Raw genomic sequence first — 21,461 nt, forward strand, 5'->3', positions numbered from 1 at the left:
GTCCCCTATAAGTATTTTTCCCGAATCCTGATCTAAAAATGTGGAGAGAGAGATTATACCAGAGATGTCAGTTAAATGCGCCACTCACAACCATTACTTCCTTATTTCTCAAATAACAAATTCCTCAGGGGCTGTAAACAACGTGGATCTAACAGCATGTTAAAAATGCAGCACTGCACATGTTTATGTATTTTGGTCACTTTATTAAATGAGATATTAAATAGTTTAAGTTTCAACTACTAAACAGCACTTTGAATGGTGAAAACACAGATAGTATATTGTCATACTTGAATGCTGCTTTTCTTTAAAAACACATTTCCAGTCCTTATATATATATTACAAAACAGCCTTATAGGACGAGGTGACATCTTTTCTACAGTACTGAAGATATTTAATACAGAACTGAAAAGCCGTCTAACAGAAACAAAGGCAAGTCTTCACAGCTGTATGATTTCAGCAGCCAAAGCTGGTTGATGGACTGAAACATTACTATACAACTGGGACAAAACATATACAATATCACAATACTAAGCAAAAACGCTTTACATCCAAAGGAATAAACAGGTTACAAAATGTGGAGAATTTAGCAGGCAAAACTGTATTACAAGCAACATTTTTATTTGTCATCTTAAGCCATTTCAACTAGTTAAAACATCTAAAACAAATATAAAAATGAGCCTTTTATTACCTTATTGATGTAATGTTCTGTCTTTAAATATTTGTTAAAGCTTCATGTTATACACACATTATGCAGCTAAAATGTCAAGTGAGGAACATGTATACAAAGTGGTCCAAGTTTTATTTCAATGCTTCTTATCTTTGATTAATCTTCTTATGCATTAGTCTTCTGTTATCCATAGTTTTGTCCACGGTGGAAAAAATGTGCCTTTAAATGTTGCCTAAAACTTCCACATTTAAGTCTTTGAGTGAGTTATCGTAGAACTCCATTGAAAATTCCCAGGTCTGGTAGAACATATTTGTCTTATTCACGACATGTAGGAATATCCATGACAGTTGTCCAGAGTACATTTGCATTCAAATGCTTGTCTCACAAAGTCTAATTTTTGTAACTTCTTCTAAAATGAATGCACCTTTTCTGGCTCCTCTCCCCCCTCAAATTAAATAAATCTGATTATGGAGCTGGCAAAGGCTTAGAACATAGAGGGTTTTCTTGCGATGTCTTGTAACAGGAAAAAATCCAAACCAACAATTTTGTTAGCTGGTTTTGCAGCAGATCTAACAAATTCTACACATATCACAAACCAAAATTCAAACCCCAAATGAAATATCTCACAAGATTTGTATATTTTAGATGTGGAAACACTTGTCTTTTGAGGACATAAAAACTCAAAAAAGTCCTTCAAGAGTGATTCAAGAAGCCAAAACTCTTCTAGTTGATGTCAGCAAGTCATGTGAGTACAGCAATATCTACAGCAAATCCCTCCATCCAGCTTTCGTTTCTCAAAAATTCTGTTTTCAATACCTGATACAATATCACCTCAAATATTCCTGTCATTTAATTTGTCTCTCACATTCTAAAAATGTTTTCCTTTAAAAATAGTATCAGCCAAACTATATGCAAAGAAAAGTCGTGTGTGTGTGTGTGTAACTGGATCATCATAAGCACAGAAAATGTGTTACTATCCCATTAAAATGTTGGGAACGTAGGTATTAATGACATGTAACCAATCAGAAATGTACCTTGGTCTAGATTATTAAAAAAAAAAAAAAAAAAAAAAGAATCAAGGTCTTTTTGGACTAACTTATATTCTTACAAAAATGAAAGAAGGGGTAGGGAGAAGAACATGGTAGGCAGAGATCCTTATCTATACAAGGAGAATTATTTCACAATTCTGGCAGAACTGGAAATTGTTAAAGCACATTCAGTGTATGAATTCAAAGTTGGCAATGGTTCTGCCATTGTGATGTTGTTTATAAAACAGGGAGTGACCCTAAGAATCACCACTATCTTAACCTCCAAAATACCAGTAATTTGATTTTTTTGGTCCCTATCCCATTGCCAGCAAAGGGAAGAGACACTAGCACCAGCATCAAGGAGTTAACAGAAATGTGCTTTGTATCAGAGTCAGCGAACAGTGAAATAATGTGTGAAGGATACAAAGCTGTAAATTTAAATTTACCAGTTATTCCATCACATAAAACTGAAAATAACAAGTGGCAGAAGACTGGAGAAGAAAAAATTCTCTTCTCAAGTCATGATTTAAGGCTGTATACACGGTTTCTATATAACTGCATGACAACGTTTTAGAGCCGTAGTATTTAAGAATATTGCACTCAATTTTGTCTCAAGAGAATTTTCAGTTCCTATGTTTTATTCTGCACAGATGATATAGTACAAGTCCAGACTTCAGTCAAAAGGAAACAATATAATTTTTCTCTGTCTTATCACACTCACTAATTTCAAGAAATGGATAAGTATAAAAGTATCCCATAATTTGAGGAATCAACTCTAATCAAGAACTCAGCTGTGTACATTTTATATATGGAATACTGAAACATACAGATCTGTATTCTCTCCTAAGTTTCTCATGTTTGATGATGGTTTTATGGCTACTAAAAACAAGCATAGGACTTTAGACAGTAAACCTGTGGAGCTGCTACTATTATGGAAGGGCTTGTTTTCACTGAAAACAATTTGATATCTCCTGTATTCAACACATGTAAGAAGATTCTAGGCAACATCACTGACATGAGAGGGAAAAATGTTACATCCTATTTAAACACAGTTGAAACACTAATATGGAACGTGGCATTTAAGGGATCCAAACTATTTATGCAGTTGAGTTCTGTTAAGCCATTGATTCCTAAAAAAATAAAAAAGTTCTCTCTGATTTTAACAATCCATTTAGTGCAAAATCACATTTATTTCCCTTGGGAAGGTCCTGGATTTTTGCCTCTCATTGGGGGTGGGGCACGCTGCAATGGCGGTGGCTGCAGACCACCAGAAACTGCCTGATACATTCCTCTCATATCTATCTGCTGGTAGGTGGAAGGGTTCATGATTAAATTGGGAGGCTTTGGCATCATGAGATGACTCATTGCTGCTTGCTGATAAGACATTTGCTGCTGCTGCTGCTGATTGTACTGCTGCTGTAGTCTTCTGTTCATGAGTATCCGCTGAACACAACTGATTAACTGTGGGGAGGGAAAGTGGAGCTGTTACAAGTGCATGACCTGTCTTACTGCAGCAAGTATCAAGTTTAGAGTTAAAAATCAATTTGCTAGGGGTACCATGGCTGAAGAAAAAAACATTATTGTTATCCCCATCACTAACGTGATGGCATTCACAAGCGGATTACAGTAGAAACCAGTTAGTAACACCATGTAGGACTAAGGTCTCCTAATGACTTGCCTATTGTATTGCAGGCAGCATTTATGTTAGTTGCCATGGTGATATGCATTCTACTGTGAAATTACTCCCCTGTATTAGTTACAGCATTTGTTGTCAGGTACTATTTAACATCCCTTTGAAAATCCTACAAGTTGATGGGTAAATAAACATTTAGTGACAAACACCAAAGGAGAAAATACTTCCAGTTGGACTAGCACCTATTGGGAAAGTTTCAGATTTCTCAAGATTACTTAGAAAGTCCTAATGAGTTACGTGGTTTTAAGTTATGTGCATTCTGCATAAAATAATTCCTTAGTGCCAGGAGTTAGAACTTTCCAATACAAAGCCTGTGAATGGTAAAGGAATACACCAGGAAAGGGTGATGAGAAAGGTTTCAGAAAGAGCATTGGCATGGATTATTTTGGTTTCTGACTTGTTTTAAGGAAGATTTAATGCACGGAGGAGTGCTGTTGATTTGTTTTCCCATGGAACTAAACTGCTGTAAACAGAACTATCCTGAAGAGATGCAAGTTCCTATATATAATTAGAAAGTTAACATCTTTAAGGAGACTGGGTCTTGTGTAAAGGTCACTGTATGCTACATGCCTATTACCACTTTAGTATTTGGTTTTTCTTAAGCCACTTAGTCTTCAAGCACTTCAAATACATGAATTAATAGCAGAATTTAGGAGATGGAATTTGCAATCTACTTTACACATCTCCCTAAATGAACAATGCTAGTCCAAAACATTGTATAACTCAGCACTTTCTGGTGTGGAGGAGCAAAACACACTGTTGGTAATTACTGGGCCCAAGGGATTGATAAGAAGCTGGCATTCTACAAAAACATCTTTAATATCATGTGCTAGTCCAGGTTGGTATCACTCATGCATCCCAATCCAAATAAACATAATTATCTAAAAGGCATTCAGAATTCTTACCATCTGTTGTTTTGTCAAGACATCATTGTAGATGGCTTCTCGGCGCTTAACATCAAGCTCCTGGCTTGCCTGTCTGCTTAGGGCCAAGGCCTGCACTTGGGTCTCTGTCAGGGTCAGATTTTCCTTCCACTGAAAAGGAAAAAAATACATTTTATTAGTCACTCTGATAGAAAAGTAAGAGCAATCAAGTTCTCGCAATTTTTTCAGAGCTGGATGAATATAGTTGGCACTGACTGACCGCCCAGTTTCCAGTAAATATTCTGGGGAAGTACAGTTTTATAACTATAACCAGAAGTTATTAGATCTTTATATTGCCAATAAAAAACATGTTTTTCTAAATTTTCTTTTAAAAGGGGAAAATGTATGGAGAAGAAAACGGGGAAAAAAATACTCAGCTGAGCCAATCAGTCTCATTTGCAGGGAGCCAGCATTTTCATTGTCTGGGAAATACTGACATGGAGCTATGGACCAAATTGTTGGCACTATAAGATTCTACTATCCACACAGGTGCTATTACCCAACTACATCATTAATTAGCTGTTATTACAAATTGTGGTAACAGAAATCAGCATTAATTAAAAATACTGCTTTATTAATGACGAAGAAATAATATGACAATTAACTGGATGACTATTTATAATCAGTAGTCATCACTTCTTTGCTTGACACTGCTTCTTAACATTTTTCCAGCTCCTGACCAAATGTGGAATAATATCTATTTTACTTACTATAGTTGAAATTATATCTTCAAGGGGCTGAATTCTCACTGCAGTTACACTGTTGGTTGCTTCCACAACTTTTTCTCTTCCTTGATTAATGAGGTCCTGAGAGAATAGCAGACAATGAATTATAAAGGATAGGTGCAAAGCAAGAAATTAAGTTGTCCACACATTTAGAAATGCTTTTCTCCATCTCCAATTTATGTAACTATATTTGAAACTTTTTCACACAAGTGAACACACAGAGTTGGGTAATATGATGGAAATAAATTCACACACAATTAGACTTTGGAGGTAAGTAAATGAACAGAAAATACAAATAAGTCAACTGAAAACAATCTGCTCACTCAGTGCTTTTTAGATGATCAAAACTGTGTTAGACCAAAGTGACAAATTTTGCACCTAACAAACTTTTTGCAGTTGGCATTGTAAAATTATTACAATTGTCACATTCATACTCACTATGACTGTGTTCAACATTACTTCTTGTTTTAAATTATACTAGTACATTCCTAATATTATACAAATGCTACAGTGATCAGCTTCCTATAATCAGAATACACTGTTGCTATAAACATTTCAATATGCACACACAAGTTAATAGATTTCAACTAAACAGACATATCATAAATCTACTTTTAAAAAAATGTTACATTCAACTAGAAGGTATTACTTATCAGGACGTTAAAAAAATTTCAGTAATTACTGATTTGTAACTTAATTTGAATATCTGAGACATGCTCAAAGCAATGCAGATACACTGTGCCATTTGGATTTCACTACCTACCTCTAGCTGTTGGTTACTCATTGCCGACAATGCTCCCAAATTGAACGGAATATATGGAGTTTGAGAGTTGAAATTGATAGGGGGCATATTAGTCCCAGCTGGCATGTTGAAGCGCATGGTCAGACCCTTAAAAACAAAAATTGTACTTAGGTTTAGCAACTATGAATATTCCTAAGTGCTATAGCATGCCACTGCTGTCAATTCTAGGAAAGAATTGAACACACACACAAACAAAACACACCCTAAAGAGAAATCAAAGATCTTATAAAGTTTTAACCCTTAGAAGTGGAACCATCTGAGTGTATTGAAAATTCTTTCCAAAGCGTGGAATCAAAATGATTAAGTTTCCAACTACTTAGAGAAGCCTCAGTATGTGTCTTGAGATTTGAGTCTAGTTCATCTATAATTTGGTATAAACACAGTAAGAGAAGAAAATCCTAACAATATCTTCAATTTGTCTAGTGATACATATTACACTAATGTAAAAGTGTGTATGTGATATGTATATAATCTGACAAAATACATTGTTTAAGGTTTGTATGATAACTGATTTTTAAGCACATGCTGAAGTACTGCGATATGGATACAGTAGTACACATTTGTGTAGCCAGACACCACTACAGATACATTAACAAGAGAGCAAGGACTTCAAAAATGAATTAATCAAATACAGAAAAACTAGCTGAACAGGGTTAGCCTGACTTGATAGAAATGCAGTATGCAGAGTTTTTATTCACTGGAAGAAAGAAATACAAGACCTCTTGCAAGGAATAATTCTCAAATACACAAGTCCATTGTTGAAATAAAAGTCAAAAACACCAGTTAGATCACAAAAGTTATTGAAGCAGAAAAATAATTCCCCAAAATATTCAAACAAATTATACCACAAAGCAACTGAGAGGCATGTCAGATTGCACAAAGCCATTAGGATATTCTGGCAAACCTGTATTTCCAAAATGTAGGGACACCAATGCCTAAATAGGTGTAGTGTAACCACCAATGTTCCTTATAAGAACAAATAATCCCACCCTCTGCAAAAAGCAAAGATGAATACTTTTGCTGTAAATAAATTTAAATTACAGACACCAACACAGTAAACCCTTTCCTTTCGGACTGTTAAAAAAGCAGCTATGCCAGGCAGGTATAAAGCTATGCCTTTGCAACAACTAAGTCTCCATAAATCAACCCTATATAATTTTATCTTGGATATCACAGAATCAATCCTGAATAGGTATTATTCTTTTTCTCTTAATCAGAGTCTGATCTGAAGTGGTTAACTTTCTCTCAGATTTCAAAATCTGGTATTTATATAATGAAGTTGGACAACTCTGAGGATGCTTCTTTCAGACTCTATACGTATATAAACTGTTGCTCTGTTTTAGGAAGGGTATGATTTAAGTATTAAGAATAGTGGCAATGTGCATTAATTAGTAACATTAGGAGTTGGTAACTAGCTAGGTGTATTAATAGCACTTTCAGCTTTGCCATAAACCATCCTGCGTTTGTTAAGGATTCTCATATACTGTAATTCACATATAGCCTAATTTTTTAAAATTGAAAAAAGGTCTTTTTACTGCAGAATTCCTAATACATACCAATGAACATAGAATTCTCAAAATTTTTGGTAGGAATTACTCAACAATCTTCCAAAAAATCTAAATTTTGCAGGGCTTCACATTTCAAATGAAATAGAGAAAATAGATTTTCAATTGCTTGATCATTCCAGTCCTTAGATTCTAACCCCCATGCATAGAGCCCTGCACGATACAAAATTTAGAACCGCGGATATAAATTGCTATCCGCAGAGCTGAAGGGCTCTAGCAGGAACCACACTAGCAAAAGTAGCAGCATGTCGGGCCGCTGGCAGTTCCTCCAGCATGGCAGTACCTCTCCTCCCCCCACCGACTGGGGTGGGCACTAGAGTCACTGGCAACTGTCCCTGGTCATGCTAGTATGTACAAGCAGCTTGCAAGCTCCCAGACAGGAGCTGCACACCACGCAGGGTTGTACTCATGCATGATGTTCTTGTATCCTTCAGGCAGGTTGTTTTGTCTACTGGAAATGGTACTACTTTATATGTTTTTAAAATAAATGTCAAGAGCTATTATGCACTATACAAGATGGTAAAACTGGCAAAAGACACTTGTAACAGGAAAAGAATTATTCAGAAGCCTTTCCCGCCGCCCAGGCATGAATGAAAGGGTTTCTTGGGTAATTTTGTTCTAGGTCCTGTTCATAATTAAGTTTGGAAGACACATGAAATATAGTAAATTAAGGGGTTTTAATCCCTTTTGAGGGGGGATGGGACTCATAGGACATTTTCCTCTGATCATACTCCCCCACCCAGATTGGGTATGATGTTCTTTCGTGAGAACTTTTGTCCTCAGGACAAGACATTAAAAAAAAAAAATTAAAAACAGATGACAGAAACAAGAAACAGTTCAAGGCATGAGTTCATGGTCCATTTCTGGCCCTACACAACTTCATACAGATGACTGTTAAACTTATCCACTTGGAGCCATCCAGATGTTTTAGTGTCATATCTCACACAGTACTTTGGTTCCCCCAGAGAAATTACATTGCTACCAAAAATCTCCAACTACTCTTCATATCTGCGAACTCCTGAAATTCTCCCTGAGTCAGATGCCCACTTAAAATCTTCAGCAACTTTCCATATTTCCCACTTTGTGAATTCAAAAGAGAAAATATCTTAATCATCAGATCTGATCACCCAGGTGCAACATCTTTCAGGCATTTTTCACTTCTGCTGCCTTTACATCCTTTAGAGGAGTACTCTAGCAACAATACTCCTATTTACACCAAACAAACCAATACTTAAGTTCTTATTCTCCTTGTACAGTATGATAATGAAGGCTAGTTTCAGTTTTCTCTGTTCTCCCACTGAGTTAAGTGAAATATAATTATTTTCAAGACTTTTGAACTAAGTCACAGATTTATAAGCATATTTTAAGAACAAAGATTTTTATTGTCTTAAACACTAGAAAGTTTGTTCTAGTTATTGCAATGACCATTCCCACTAAAACTTTCTGTTCATAATTCAAACCAAAGTAATTACGTTACCATCAGTGGGTATCTCCCTTTCTGACAGTTTATAAAATCCTTGTTATGCACTCAATTTCCTTCTCCCACTTCTTTTTGATCTAGTAATTCCTGGGTTATAATTAAAAAACAAAAACAAACAAAAAAACTGTCTCTAGTTTAAGAATCTAGGACCTTGGGAATGAATGAACTGCAAACTCTCAGGCCAATTCCAGTATTTACTTATGCCTCAACTGGATTATATTTTCTGGGGTTGGGGGAGAGGCGGAGGGCTTGTTTTGAAATGAGATGCCCATTTTTCCATTAAAAAAAATCTCAAAAGGTAGAGATTTTCCATACATTTTCAGAATGAAGTATACTGAAGAATGTCAGCTGGATGTATAATATAAAATGTGAAAACTACAAAGCTAATTATTAATAAAAAAAGTAACAAACACTAAGTAAAAATATCTTGAAGCAAATACATACAAAAGTCCACCACCAAAACAGCATCTATCTTTTCATTTTTCATAGTCTGTTTAGCTTTTATAGAGGTGCTATTTAAAATTACCATTTTACATAATATTATTCAGAAGCCCATTTCCAAGCCTGTAATGGAGCTATTTCTACAAAGATTCATTATGCTTACAGAACAATTATAATTTTTTTTTTTAAACTGACGGTTATTTTTTTACACACATGACACCCACTTTACGTTAGGGCAGACATCTTTACCTTTTTTTCAGCTTCATATTCTGCCCAAGCTGCCTTCCTTTCCTCTTCGGTCAATTCTTCCTCCTCTTTATGGTCTAGGAGGGAATCATGCTCATGATAGCCCACTATATGTTCTTTGTGGATCTGAAGCAATTCTGCCAGAATTGTATCCTGTTTAAATGAAAAAGTACCATGAAATGAAGGTCACTTATTAAATATTTTTATCTGTAATAGTGCTACAGTATATTTTTGTTGAGCATGTGCAAGTCATATTTCTTTGACCTGACTTTCACAATAGAGCTCAAAGCACTTCATATATAAATAAAACTAGAAGAAATTTAAAAAAAAAAACAAATGCAGTTTTCCTGATGGGAAAGGTAATGGAGAAACAACCTCATGCAACAGATAGTCAAATCACTTAGTGGACCACTACAGTATACCCAGATTCCACAATGACTGATGCAGTATAGAACCTAAATAGAATGAAAGGTGCCAAATAATTGCTTCTTTAAGAGATGCTTGCACCCTGCTCCTGATGGGAGGCTATGATAATCTCCTTCGGTGATGAGGTAGAACTTCCCTGTTGGATTTTATGAGTTAGAAAGTATTTGAGCCCAAATTGCATGTTTCAACCTGAAACTCCAGGAACAGTTTCACTACTATACCACCAATAGCCCCTGGAGGGGGCCACCTTTTTCAAAACGGCAAAATGCATGTGTTGGGATATGTAGTCTCCACAGCTCTATATTAAAACGTCACGTCTGGGTTCCATGTGCTGGATTTGGCCAACAGGCCATGCTTTGGACACTCACATTCTATACTATACTAATACTTTTACACTTTTATAATAACTAAAATACTTAAATGACCTCAGTTGCAAATTGTTTTATTCAAAGTCCTGAATATTAAAGGTCCTATGGAGCTGTGTTAAAAACTATTCCTATTTTTCAAAAGTCAGTCACTAACCTAAAAAACCCTAATTTATTAATTAAGCAAATAAAAGAGAGAAAGTGGCAGGTAACTAACGTATTTAGGTGCCTTGTCCTTGATAGGAATACAAATGCCACGTAATGAGATCATGTTATCTCAATTAAAAAATGAAATAAAAACAAATGGAGGGGAAAAGAATGGTTGGAACAAAGCTGCTTGTATCTTAAACTAAAGTTAAAGGTTTAGCAGTCTTCATTTTTACTGAGTCAACATTTCCTTCTCCATGGGCACCCAAATGATGATGTTGAAATGAAAGCAATGCCTCTAAGGATCAACAGAAACAAGGCCCATATGATTGCTAGATCCCGCTCCTGTTTGGACCACGAAGTTCAGACTGTGTTCCTGCTCTGAAGAGCTCACAGTCTATACAGACCTAAGATGGGAGAAAGGGAAACAAATACAAGTAGAAGGTATAGAATTGATCCACAGAGAAAAAGTGACTTGTAGCCAAGGTCACACAGGGAGCCTGTGGCAGAACCAGGAAGCGAACCCAGGTATCCTGAATTTCAGTCCAATTCCTTAATCACAAGTGACAACTATCTGCTTCTACACTTTATACTGCTACACAAGCAAAAAACAAACCATAATTTTGAGTATTAAAGCAATTAACATCTTTTTTTAAAAAGTCAACCTCTTTGTTTCATCCTTGTCCTATCAACTGGCCTCTTCATGTGGGAGCCACCACATTCTCCTTCAGCCCCTCAGGAGCAAATTCTGCGATATATCCGTGTGACTAAAGGGCACATGAATCAAATAATGGGATTTAGCGGAAGAGAAAGGATGTGGTAATAGGATACACAGAAAACATTTAAGGGAGGTGGGTGAAAGTCCAGAAGAGATTACAAAATGAAGTTAACACAATAAAAGCTTTCTCAACATACTGTAGCTGTACATAAGTGTGTGGAGGGTTCTTATACATGCATATGCATTAGTTTCCATGGTAACACTATTACTGAAAACAATACTGGAATATAATCCACACTCACTTGGCCAGCAGAGTCATCAAAATGTGGTTTAAATTACATCCAACTGTGTATGTTTGCTTTTCTTTGTCTAAACTTTATTTTGTATTAAATAAAGCGATGACGATTGAAAGCTAAGTAAGATACCGCCATTACATTTTCTTAAATGTTTTTACACTGCAAAAGTAATTAATTCAATTTTATGTGAAATTCAGCAAAAAAGTTTATTGATTTGCATTAGTATACTCTGAAATTTAAAAAAAGCATTTAGCAATATGGTTTATAGGTTTTTAAAACGATACTGAAATGCAATTTTGGTGCTGAACTGAAAATTTGCTGGAAAATGTGTCCAAACTTCAAAAATGTTTCTCCCAGTTGTCATTTTCAACTTTTCATGGGACTAAATGCAACAGAAGAATTACATCTAAAAGAAGACTAACCCAGGAGGGCACACAGCCTATATACTGAGTCATAAAATAAAGACCTTTTCTCAACCAATTCAGTGACTGATAGAAAAGGAGCAGAGAAATTTACTATTCTGGAGTTAGCAGCTTTTTAAGAATCCACAATTTTTCTCTTCTTAGACTACAGTGAAAAAGCAAACACTTGCTAAATCCCAGACAACTAATGCTCATATATTGCAAACTACTGCTAAAGAGATACTATGCCCAACTCAATCAGAACTATTAGTTTTATCTGACTTTCCAATCTGCATTAAATGACCTTAACTCAGCCAATCCTATATTTAACAACATAAATACTGTAGCATTAAGGCAGGAATAGTCAATAGGTGGACCGTGGGCAAATCCAGACTGCCAGATGCTTTCAAACAAACCCCAAAATCTTTTGATGTACTTACTATAATCATTTTTTATAATTTTCTTTGGAGTCTGGACCTTGACTATATCTTGACAAAAAATAATTGACTATCCCCGCATTAAGGCATTGCTTGTTTTTGCTGATAGGGGGGTGCTGCTGATGGTATTGGGGACATGACGACGACACAAGAATAAATGACAGGGTACACGCTACTGGATGCTCCTAGGGACACTGTTTCATAGAATATCAGGGTTGGAAGGGACCTCGGGAGGTCATCTAGTCCAACCCCCTGCACAAAGCAGTACCAATCCCCAATTTTTGCTCCCTGATCCCTAAGTGGCCCCCTCAAGGATTGACTCACAACCCTGGGTGGGCGCGCAGGCTTAAGCAGTACCTCTCCCCACCTTGCCTTTGGTCTGCTCCTGCAACACCTCTTTGGGAAGTCTAATGCCAGTGGCCATAAGCGGTAAAGTGACAACTGCTTGAACTTGTCACTTCGAACATACCTGTTACAAAATGAAAAAGCCAAGCCAACAATTGGGGAAAAATATTTTGACAGTGACTTTAACATGCGCTAAATCAGGGGTTCTCAACCTTTTTCTTTCTGAGCGCTCCCCCCCCCCCCCACACGACCCAACATGCTATAAGGCGTAGCTTGACTTCTGTTTTGGGGGGCAGGGCCCAGCGGGGCTTGGGTGGGGTCTGGGAAGAGAACACCACCTCTATCGCCTGACTCATCTTCTCAGCAGGCCACCCGGCCTGTCTCGGTTGGGAGGGGCACACAACTAAAAATTATAACTCAAAGGGGGGAGGGGCTCAGCTCAAAAAGTTTGAAAACTGCTCAGGGTGCAGGCAGGAGGCAACTAGGGGCTGTGTGCAGGCAAGGGGTACCTCAGGGTGGAGGTAGCTGGGGTTTCGGCCCCACGGGGGATGCTGGGGCTCAGGGCTTCAGCCCTGTGGCTCCCGGCTTCAGCCCCACGGCCCCTGTAAAAGGGCTTGTGGCTCAACAGGGGGCTGTGAACCCCCCTCCCCCGTTGAGAATTGCTGTGCTAAATCTTTCCCCCAGCACATAATCCTGTGGGAGTTCAGTGTAAAAATTTGTGGGAATCTATTTAAAAACACTATAATAGTACTCATAAGTCAATTTATTTAAAGCACCCACCTCCATTGCTGAAAAGCCCAACGCAAAGCAAAACATAACATCTGAAATATAATAAAAATATGGTAAACTGAGAGAGTTCTGTTTAAACTCTCTCTTCCAATGAAAGATAATAGGTCCAGTGTGCCTTCTAACCTTATAATCTGCTGTTCTACAAAACTAAAAACGCTTTGAAGTGCCTAAAACATCAGTCTGGATTAGATAACTAGTCACCAGCATAACAGAAATCTACACAAAGCCCACTGTATATACAGTAATTATTTCTATACTTACATCATCTAAATTTGAACCACTAATTAATCAGTCATAGTGCACCTTGTATGCTTTTCTTGGACTAACAGAGATAATTTTTAATGCAGTCTTATTTGCAAAGATGCAGAGATAGTGGATTAATAAAAATCTACTTTTAATCAGTGAAAGTTAAGGCTAATTTAACAATTTTTGTGCACTTTTATACAGAACTTTTTACTATATAAATAGCCTTTTAAACACAAAAATCAAGAACTGAATCTGCCTTCGTCACGGTTCTTTTTCTTGTAATAGCACTATTAAAAATAAACTAGTATCTATATAACAAGATTCCAACATTATTTTCTGCATCACTCTGAAGCCACAAATGTCAACTGAGGCAGTGTAAAGCAAAGGTCCCCAAACTGTGGGATTTGCCCCCGCCCGCCCAGGAGGGCACAGCTAGGTCCCGGGTCAGTCCACACACTGGGTGGGGGGCACCACCCAACTCTGCTCCTGTCCCCGGCCACATGTGCCGGCTCCACTCCTGGCCCTGTCCCCAGCTGTAGCACCAGCCTTGGCCCCTTTACCCCATCTGCAACCCGCTCTCCTGGAGCCGTGACCCCGCTCCCCAGGGTGCGTGGGGCGGATGGATGGGACATGGACACGGGCAAGAGGTGGGGTGTGAGGTAAAAAGTTTGGGGACCACCGGTGTAAAGTGATGGCCACAGCTAGAAGCATGGCTGAGAGCCCTTTTTGTTTAGAATATCACCAGGTTCAATCATCAATGCATGCTGTGAGAACAAGACAGATATTGGTTTTGTGGAGGTTGGAATATGACAGTTGATCAGGAAAGATGGGAGTAACAGCATGCGAGGCAAGAGGTGACTGTGCCTCCAGCCAAGGGGCAGCTCTGTGTACAAACTAGAAACACTGCTCACTACAAACACAGCGCACAGAAACAAGAGCTCAATTTTTAGCTTTTTTTACACATGAATTTATGAATTATACCTGTGTGACAGCGGGGGCTTTCAGTAATTAGTGTGAAATTAAAATCCTAGTGATAGTGCTCTGCCTTACAGAGAACCAGACTCTCAATCCTCAAGCTGACTAGGAGTACTGAAGAGTCAATGTATGTGTTCCTTGGAAAACATATTATACCACAACAGCAGCCTGCCTGTGTGATAAAAAGGTAGTACTGATGGGGACCGAAGAAGAATATAGTCCACCAAATAATTGCAAAGTAGCTACATGTTAACTCTTTTGAAGGGGACGAGAGTCACACAATCACTAGCATACATACTACATCATACACAAAACACAAGCAAGTTCTAGCAGTCATGCCATCTTTAATCCAAAAGAAACACAAATTGCTATGCAACAGTTAGGTCAGTACTGTTAAATGCTAATCAAAAAGAAGATGTAGCAGTATAATTATATTTTAAAAAAGCAATATTAATGGGCATTAACAGCCTAAATACCTTTAAAAACCCAGCCTTATGTAAATAAGCAGTTCAAATACCATGCTCACCACACTATTAATTGCATACACCAGTGAACTGAAAATGTATGTTCTGGGCAATCATCGTAACATTCTCCCTGTAGTGCCGTCTGCCTCTAATCTTTCTTTATTATATTTCATACCAAGGATCTGAGCCTTCAAACCCTTATGTGATTAAGGGTGGTAAGACGAGGCTACGAGTGTAAGTAGGTCCTTTTTCTAGTAGCACTTTACAACTATAACTATAGCCCAGCTAAGTTTTTTGTCCTGAATTTCGATGATTTTTGTAGGCGCAATATGGTTTGGATTACACATATACCTCTCATGAAACTGAAACCGGCTGAATTTTTAAAACAATTCAAATTACACAATCACTTGGATGATTTCTTAAAAAAATCCAAAAGACTAAAATTTTAGAGACAAATTTCCACCTCCTTCCAGTTAACCTCTGAATCATGTAAATGTTGCTAGCTATGTTAATGAAACATACATGTTATATATGCAAATTTTGCATAAATATTTACAATGCCAAGTATATGCCTAGAAGCAGTGGTTATATTTCAACTTGTAAGTGTCATTGCTTTTGTTTAGTGAGAAGGCTAAAAATGTACGCAAGTTATGACAAATGCCTTGATATCCATCAATACAGAAATCTGTAAGATGGCTTTCCCCCGTTCAATATTTGATTAAAAGAACTACTTGTCTTGCCTTTGTGAAAGTTTTGTGATTTTTCTTCATTTTTACATGATCTAAATGATAAAATTTTGCACAATAGAGCATGTGTACACTGCAAAAAATAACCAACAGCGAGTCTTATAGTCAGGGTCAACTGACTCAGGCTCGAGCTACAGAGCTAAAAATATCCCTGTAGATGTTCAGGATCGCGCTGGAGACTGGGTTCCAAGGACCATCCCCCTCAAAGGGTTTCAGAGTCCAGGCTCCAGCCCGAGCCTGAATGTGTACACTGCTAATTTTAGCTCTGTAGTGTGATCCCCAGTCAGTTGACTCAGGTTCTGAGTGTTACTGGCATGGGTTCTTTTTAACAGCATAAAAATCCCCTTTGTTGATAGATGTTCGGCTGCATGAGTTCTTTTAGCATGGTGTCCCAGCTCTGCGCAGATAGCAGATTTTGACAGACCTGCCCAATAAATTCAGACTCAGTTTTCAGCGAAGGAACTTGGTCAGGTTTATTGCCGATGAAGCACGGTGCTAATGCCCTTGCTCAATGGTTACAGGTACACTAACACATGTATGCTTGAGATAATGGCGGGACTTTCCATTTTCCCCTCGGCCAGACAAAGACACTTCCTCTGAGATACATTTTTATACACACACAAACAAGTTATGTGTTGCCCCCTTGACATGGCTAGTTACTGCCCTCTGACATACCTAGAGACCACTCTCTGACTTACCTAACTACCACCCATTACCTTGTACCTGTTGGTTTGATTAAAACATTTCTATCCATCACGCTGTTATCCTGACCCTATTTTTAAAATGGGTCAGTGTGTTTTTGTTACCTTTGGAGAATGTATTGGTATTGAGGTGCTCTGGTACCACCCTTCTGGAATGTGTCTGTGTGCGAACTTTGTGCCTAGCACCTTTTAGGAATATGTGGTTTTGCACATTCTGTTTTTGCCAGATTCTGTGAGCAGGCCCTGCCTAGCCACAGCCGGACTTTGCTTTATATCAGCAAAGCTTTGACTACTACTTTAGCCCAGGCCTCAAGCCTCATACCAGGCCTCTGATACAAGGGCTTATGTCTCAGGCCCTCTTACAACTACACACATAATATCCCCCAAATATTGCTCTTTATTTGGAAGCAATATTGTTATATTAGAAAATCTGACATTAAAACATTCCTTGTAACACTGACGTTTTGTGCTTTTATTATTGACGATCTCTTAAAATGCAACACCCGAGTAATGAGATATTGTAAAAGCCCATTATGGTGAAAACAGTAAACACAGATGTATTTAACTACTAGTAAAATTTTACATGGCATGATGTTTAAAAATGTAAATGTTAGCTATATACAGATTACTTTTGCTAATTGCCAGGCAAATGTATATACTCCTGCTTTTTTGGCATGTGGATCTGACACATAATTATAATTTTTTTTCCTCCACTAATTACTTTATAAGGAAAGTAAGTAAGTAAGTAAGTAAGTAAGTGTGTGTGTGTGTGAGAGAGAGAGAGAGAAGATATACACCTCAAATTTAGAGCACAAAAAACAAGCCAAAAATTCACAGACATTGAGAATATTAGAAAACAGGCAATTTTTGTTTATCTAACATATACAAAGTCTTTAATGATAAAATTTCCAAAAGCACCAGAAAAATCCTATCATATTTAAAGCAAAAGAATTTACAAACAAATTAGCTGCTCAAATCAAAAGTTGGAGGTGCTAAAGATAAATTTTATATAGGAAGTCCAGACTCAACTTAACTATGGAGTTCTGAACAACTCATTCCTAATGTAAGCAACTCCTCCTAGCAGAGCTGGAAAAGCCCTGCTATTGGGCTTTATGAAGTCAACAAGTGTGCTGGGTCTGCACTCAACTAGCAAGTAACCTTTTCATGAGGAGACCTGAGAGAGAGAAAGATGGTTAATCTATGTTTAGATGGTTGTAAAGGAAGCTGAAAGAGAAAACACACCACTCAATTCACAATCTACCCCCTTTAAAGAACTAGCCTTAAGGGTCTAACTATATATTCACTTAGATTCCAAAATCAATGTTTTCAACATTCGGTCATGTATTGGGGTTTGGGGGGGGAGGGTGTTGTTTTTCTGGATTCTAGCTGTAGTTCCACATATTGCTTCAAGTACATTTGCATGAGTACTGGTGCATTTCTTGCCAATGCCAAGCATTACAGAGGCAAAAGTTCCTTATCTTACCATCTGCATGGTAATAAAATTGCACAATGATATCATTGTTCAGCAAACTATTCTTTGAAGAAATAAAAGCTGAAGGGGCCTGAACAGAAGGGGGAAAATTATACCCCAAACTTGTAAAAAACAAAACTAAAGCCTCACGTTAGCTTACATGCCGATCTTGCTTTTCTGATAATTACAAAGGAACGGTTCTGTCTTTGTAAGAAAGGTATAGGCAGTTCAGTGTCAAAAAGAAGAAATGCAGGTAAATGTTTGTAATAGGTTACTGGCCTTTGTTCCCTACTAAAGGCTGTAGAGATCAGATTGTGTATGCTAAATTTATCATCAGGAATAAAATATCTAATCATGCAACATGACTTTGACCAAGATTTTCCTCTCTGATTACTGTGCAATACATGATTATAATAAAATGTTTTCCTAAATACAATTAATATTAGATGCCTCTTACTTCTATTTTGATTTTTGCAAAAGACTGAAGCATGAACCAGATACTGAATTCGTCTCATTGTTAATATTGCAGGTATTACAATTATAAAGCCAGAAATAGGTATTGCTATTAAAATTACACTGAAATAAGGACAACACCAATATAGCAGGAAGGTAACAGAGAAACTCTAATGCTAGTAAAGTACCTGAATTCAAACTATTAAAGAAAGAATTATAGAATCCTAAAAATATAGGTCTCAGAAGGACCTCGAGAGATCATCTAGTCCAGTCCCCTGCACTGCAGTAGGACTAAGTATTATCTAGACCATCCCTGACAGGTATTTGTGTAACCCAGCGAAGGGCAACCTGTGGCCCGTCAGGGTAATCCGCTGACAGGCTGCGAGACAGTTTGTTTATATTGATCGTCCGCAGGCATGGCTGCCTGCAGCTCCCAGTGGCTGTGCCTGTGGACAGTCAATGTAAACAAACTATCCTACGGCCCACCAAAGGATTACCCTGACGGGCCGCGGGGTGCCCACTACTGATCTAACCTGTTCTTAAAAACCTCCAATGACAAAGATTCCACAACCTCCTTGCAGTAAGAGGCCCTGAAACATAAACCCTTGCATCAGAGGCCTGGTCTGAGGTCTAAAGCCTGAACCAAAGTACTTCCAGGCATTGCTAAGCAAAGCTGGGCTGTGAGCCAGAGGCAGGCCCTAATTGCAGAACTTGGCAAGAAAAGGGTTCCTAGAAAGCACGTGCTAATGATATAAGTAGTAATAAGAGGAACGTGTGCCAAGATGGCACCTGGACATCCTGATACGAGGACACTTCACAGATATAACAAGGAACAGCCAGGTGCATCCCAAAGACAGGGTCCAAAGGACAGCATGATGGACAGATCTGTTTGTTTGAACCAACATGATCAAAGGGGGAGACAGCACCCTAATGAGTCAAGGGGCTGTACCTCAATGTGTCAGTAGGGATGAGTAATCTGTCCTGCAACTGTATAAAAACAGGTCCGGGAGTGCATATCTTTGTCCAGCCTAGGGGGCAGTGGAGTGTCCCGCCACTGACTGAGCTGTGTCCATCGCCAGGGGGCACATATTCGTAGTATGTCCTGTAGAGTCTACAGGAAACTATTACTGTGCTTCGTTGGACAATAAACCTGGCCAGGTGCCTTCATACCTTAATAGAGTCTGTGGCCTTTGGAGGTTCTCTCAGGACCTGCTGTGTCAGCTATGTGCGCAGAGCTGGGGCAGCACACAGAGGGAACACGCACGCAGCCGACTATCATCATCATCGAACCAGAGCAGAGCACCTCACCAGTAGCTACTGACAACACTCCTTAGGTAATTTGTTCCAGTGCTTAACTACCCTTACTGTTAGGAAGTTTTTCCTAATGCGTAACCTAAATCTCCCTTGCTGCCATTAAGCCCATTATTTCCTGTCCTGTCTTCAGAGGATAAGGAGAACAATTTATCACCCTCCTCTCTATAACAACTTTTTATGTCCCCCCTCAGTCTTCTATGCTTCAGACTAAACAAACAATTTTTTCAATCTTCCCCAGTAGGTTGTGCTTTCTAGACTTTTATCATTTTTGTTGCTCTCCTCTAGACTTTCCTCAATTTGTCCACATCTGTCCCAAGTGTGCTGTCCAGAACTGGACACAATACTCCAGTTGAGGCCTGCTGAGTAGAATGGAATAATTACTTCTCGTGTCTTGCTTACAACACTCCTGGTGATACATCCCAGATTGATGTTCATTTTTTTGCAACAGTATTGTACTTTTGACTCATAGTTTGTGATCCACGATAGCCCCCAGATCCTTTTCTGCAGTACTCCTTCCTGGGCAGTCGTATCCCATTTTGTATTTGTGCAAATTATTATTCCTTCCTAAATGCAGCACTTTGCATTTGTCCTTATGGAATTTCATCCTATTTATTTCAGACAATTTTTTCCGTTTGTCAAAATCATTTTAAATTCTAATCCTGTCCTCCAAAGCACTTGCAACTCCTCCCATCTTGTATCATCCGCAAATTTTATAAGTGTACTCTCTCTGCCATTATCAAAATCACTGAGGAAGATACTGAATAGAACCAAACCCAGGAAAGATCCTTGCAGGACCTCACTCAATATGCCCTTCCTGCTTAACTGTGGACCATTGATATTTACGCTGATTACAGTTTTCCAATCAGCTGTGCATCCATCTTATAGTTAGTTTGTTTAGGCTGTATTTCCCTAGTTTGCTTATGAGACGGTCGTGTGAGATTGTATCAAAAGTCTTATGAAATAAAGTTGATAAATATCACATTTACTCCCTCCCTCCCCCCATCCACAAGACTTTGTTACCTTGTCAAAGAAGGATATTAGGTTGGTTTGACATGATTTGTTCTTGACAAATCCATGTTGACTGTTACTTATATTATCCTCTAGGTGCATGCAAATTCATTGTTTGATTATCCGCTCCATTATCTTTCTGGGTACCAAAGTTTGCTGACTGGCCTATAATTCCCTGGGTTGTCTTTATTTCCCTTTTTATAGACAGGTTCTATATTTGTCCTTTTCTGCTGATGGGCTCTCTCCTCTCCTCCACGCATTCTAAAAGCTCTAACTCCTGAGAGATCTCTTCAGCCAGTTCCTTAAGTATTCTAGGATGTATTTCATCAGGCCCTGCCGACTTGAAGTCATCTAGCTTGTCGAAGTAATTCTTAACTTGCTCTTTCCCTATTTTAGCCTCCGATCCAAAACCCTTTTCATGGACGTTTGTTAGTCATCCGATAACTGCTAACCTTTTAGGTGAAAATTGAAACAAAAATGGCATTTAAAACTCCGGCCACTGCTGCATTTTCTGTTACTGTCTTTCCCTCCTCATTGAGTAATGGGCCAACCCTTTCCTTAGACTTCCTGTTGCTTCTCATGAACAACA

At 38.2% G+C, this 21,461-nt stretch overlaps 1 protein-coding gene across 3 annotated transcripts in view; it reads right to left on the bottom strand.

The window, feature by feature from the left end:
• Positions 1–200: 200 nt before the first annotated feature.
• The window catches only part of ATRX (ATRX chromatin remodeler), a 140,806-nt gene continuing 119,545 nt past the window's right edge, over positions 201–21,461 (bottom strand). For all 3 annotated transcript variants that reach the window (XM_084640131.1, XM_084640130.1, XM_084640132.1), the window contains 5 exons: positions 9,574–9,723; positions 5,800–5,925; positions 5,022–5,117; positions 4,294–4,422; positions 201–3,156 (listed from right to left, as the gene is read on the bottom strand). In XM_084640131.1, coding sequence (XP_084496257.1) covers positions 2,884–3,156; positions 4,294–4,422; positions 5,022–5,117; positions 5,800–5,925; positions 9,574–9,723 — 774 coding nt within the window. In that variant the 3' untranslated portion in view covers positions 201–2,883. The remainder of the gene's footprint in view (positions 3,157–4,293; positions 4,423–5,021; positions 5,118–5,799; positions 5,926–9,573; positions 9,724–21,461) is intronic.

This window comes from Lepidochelys olivacea (assembly GCF_965140295.1).
Source record: "Lepidochelys olivacea isolate rLepOli2 genome assembly, chromosome: 9".
NCBI classification, from domain to species: domain Eukaryota; kingdom Metazoa; phylum Chordata; order Testudines; family Cheloniidae; genus Lepidochelys; species Lepidochelys olivacea.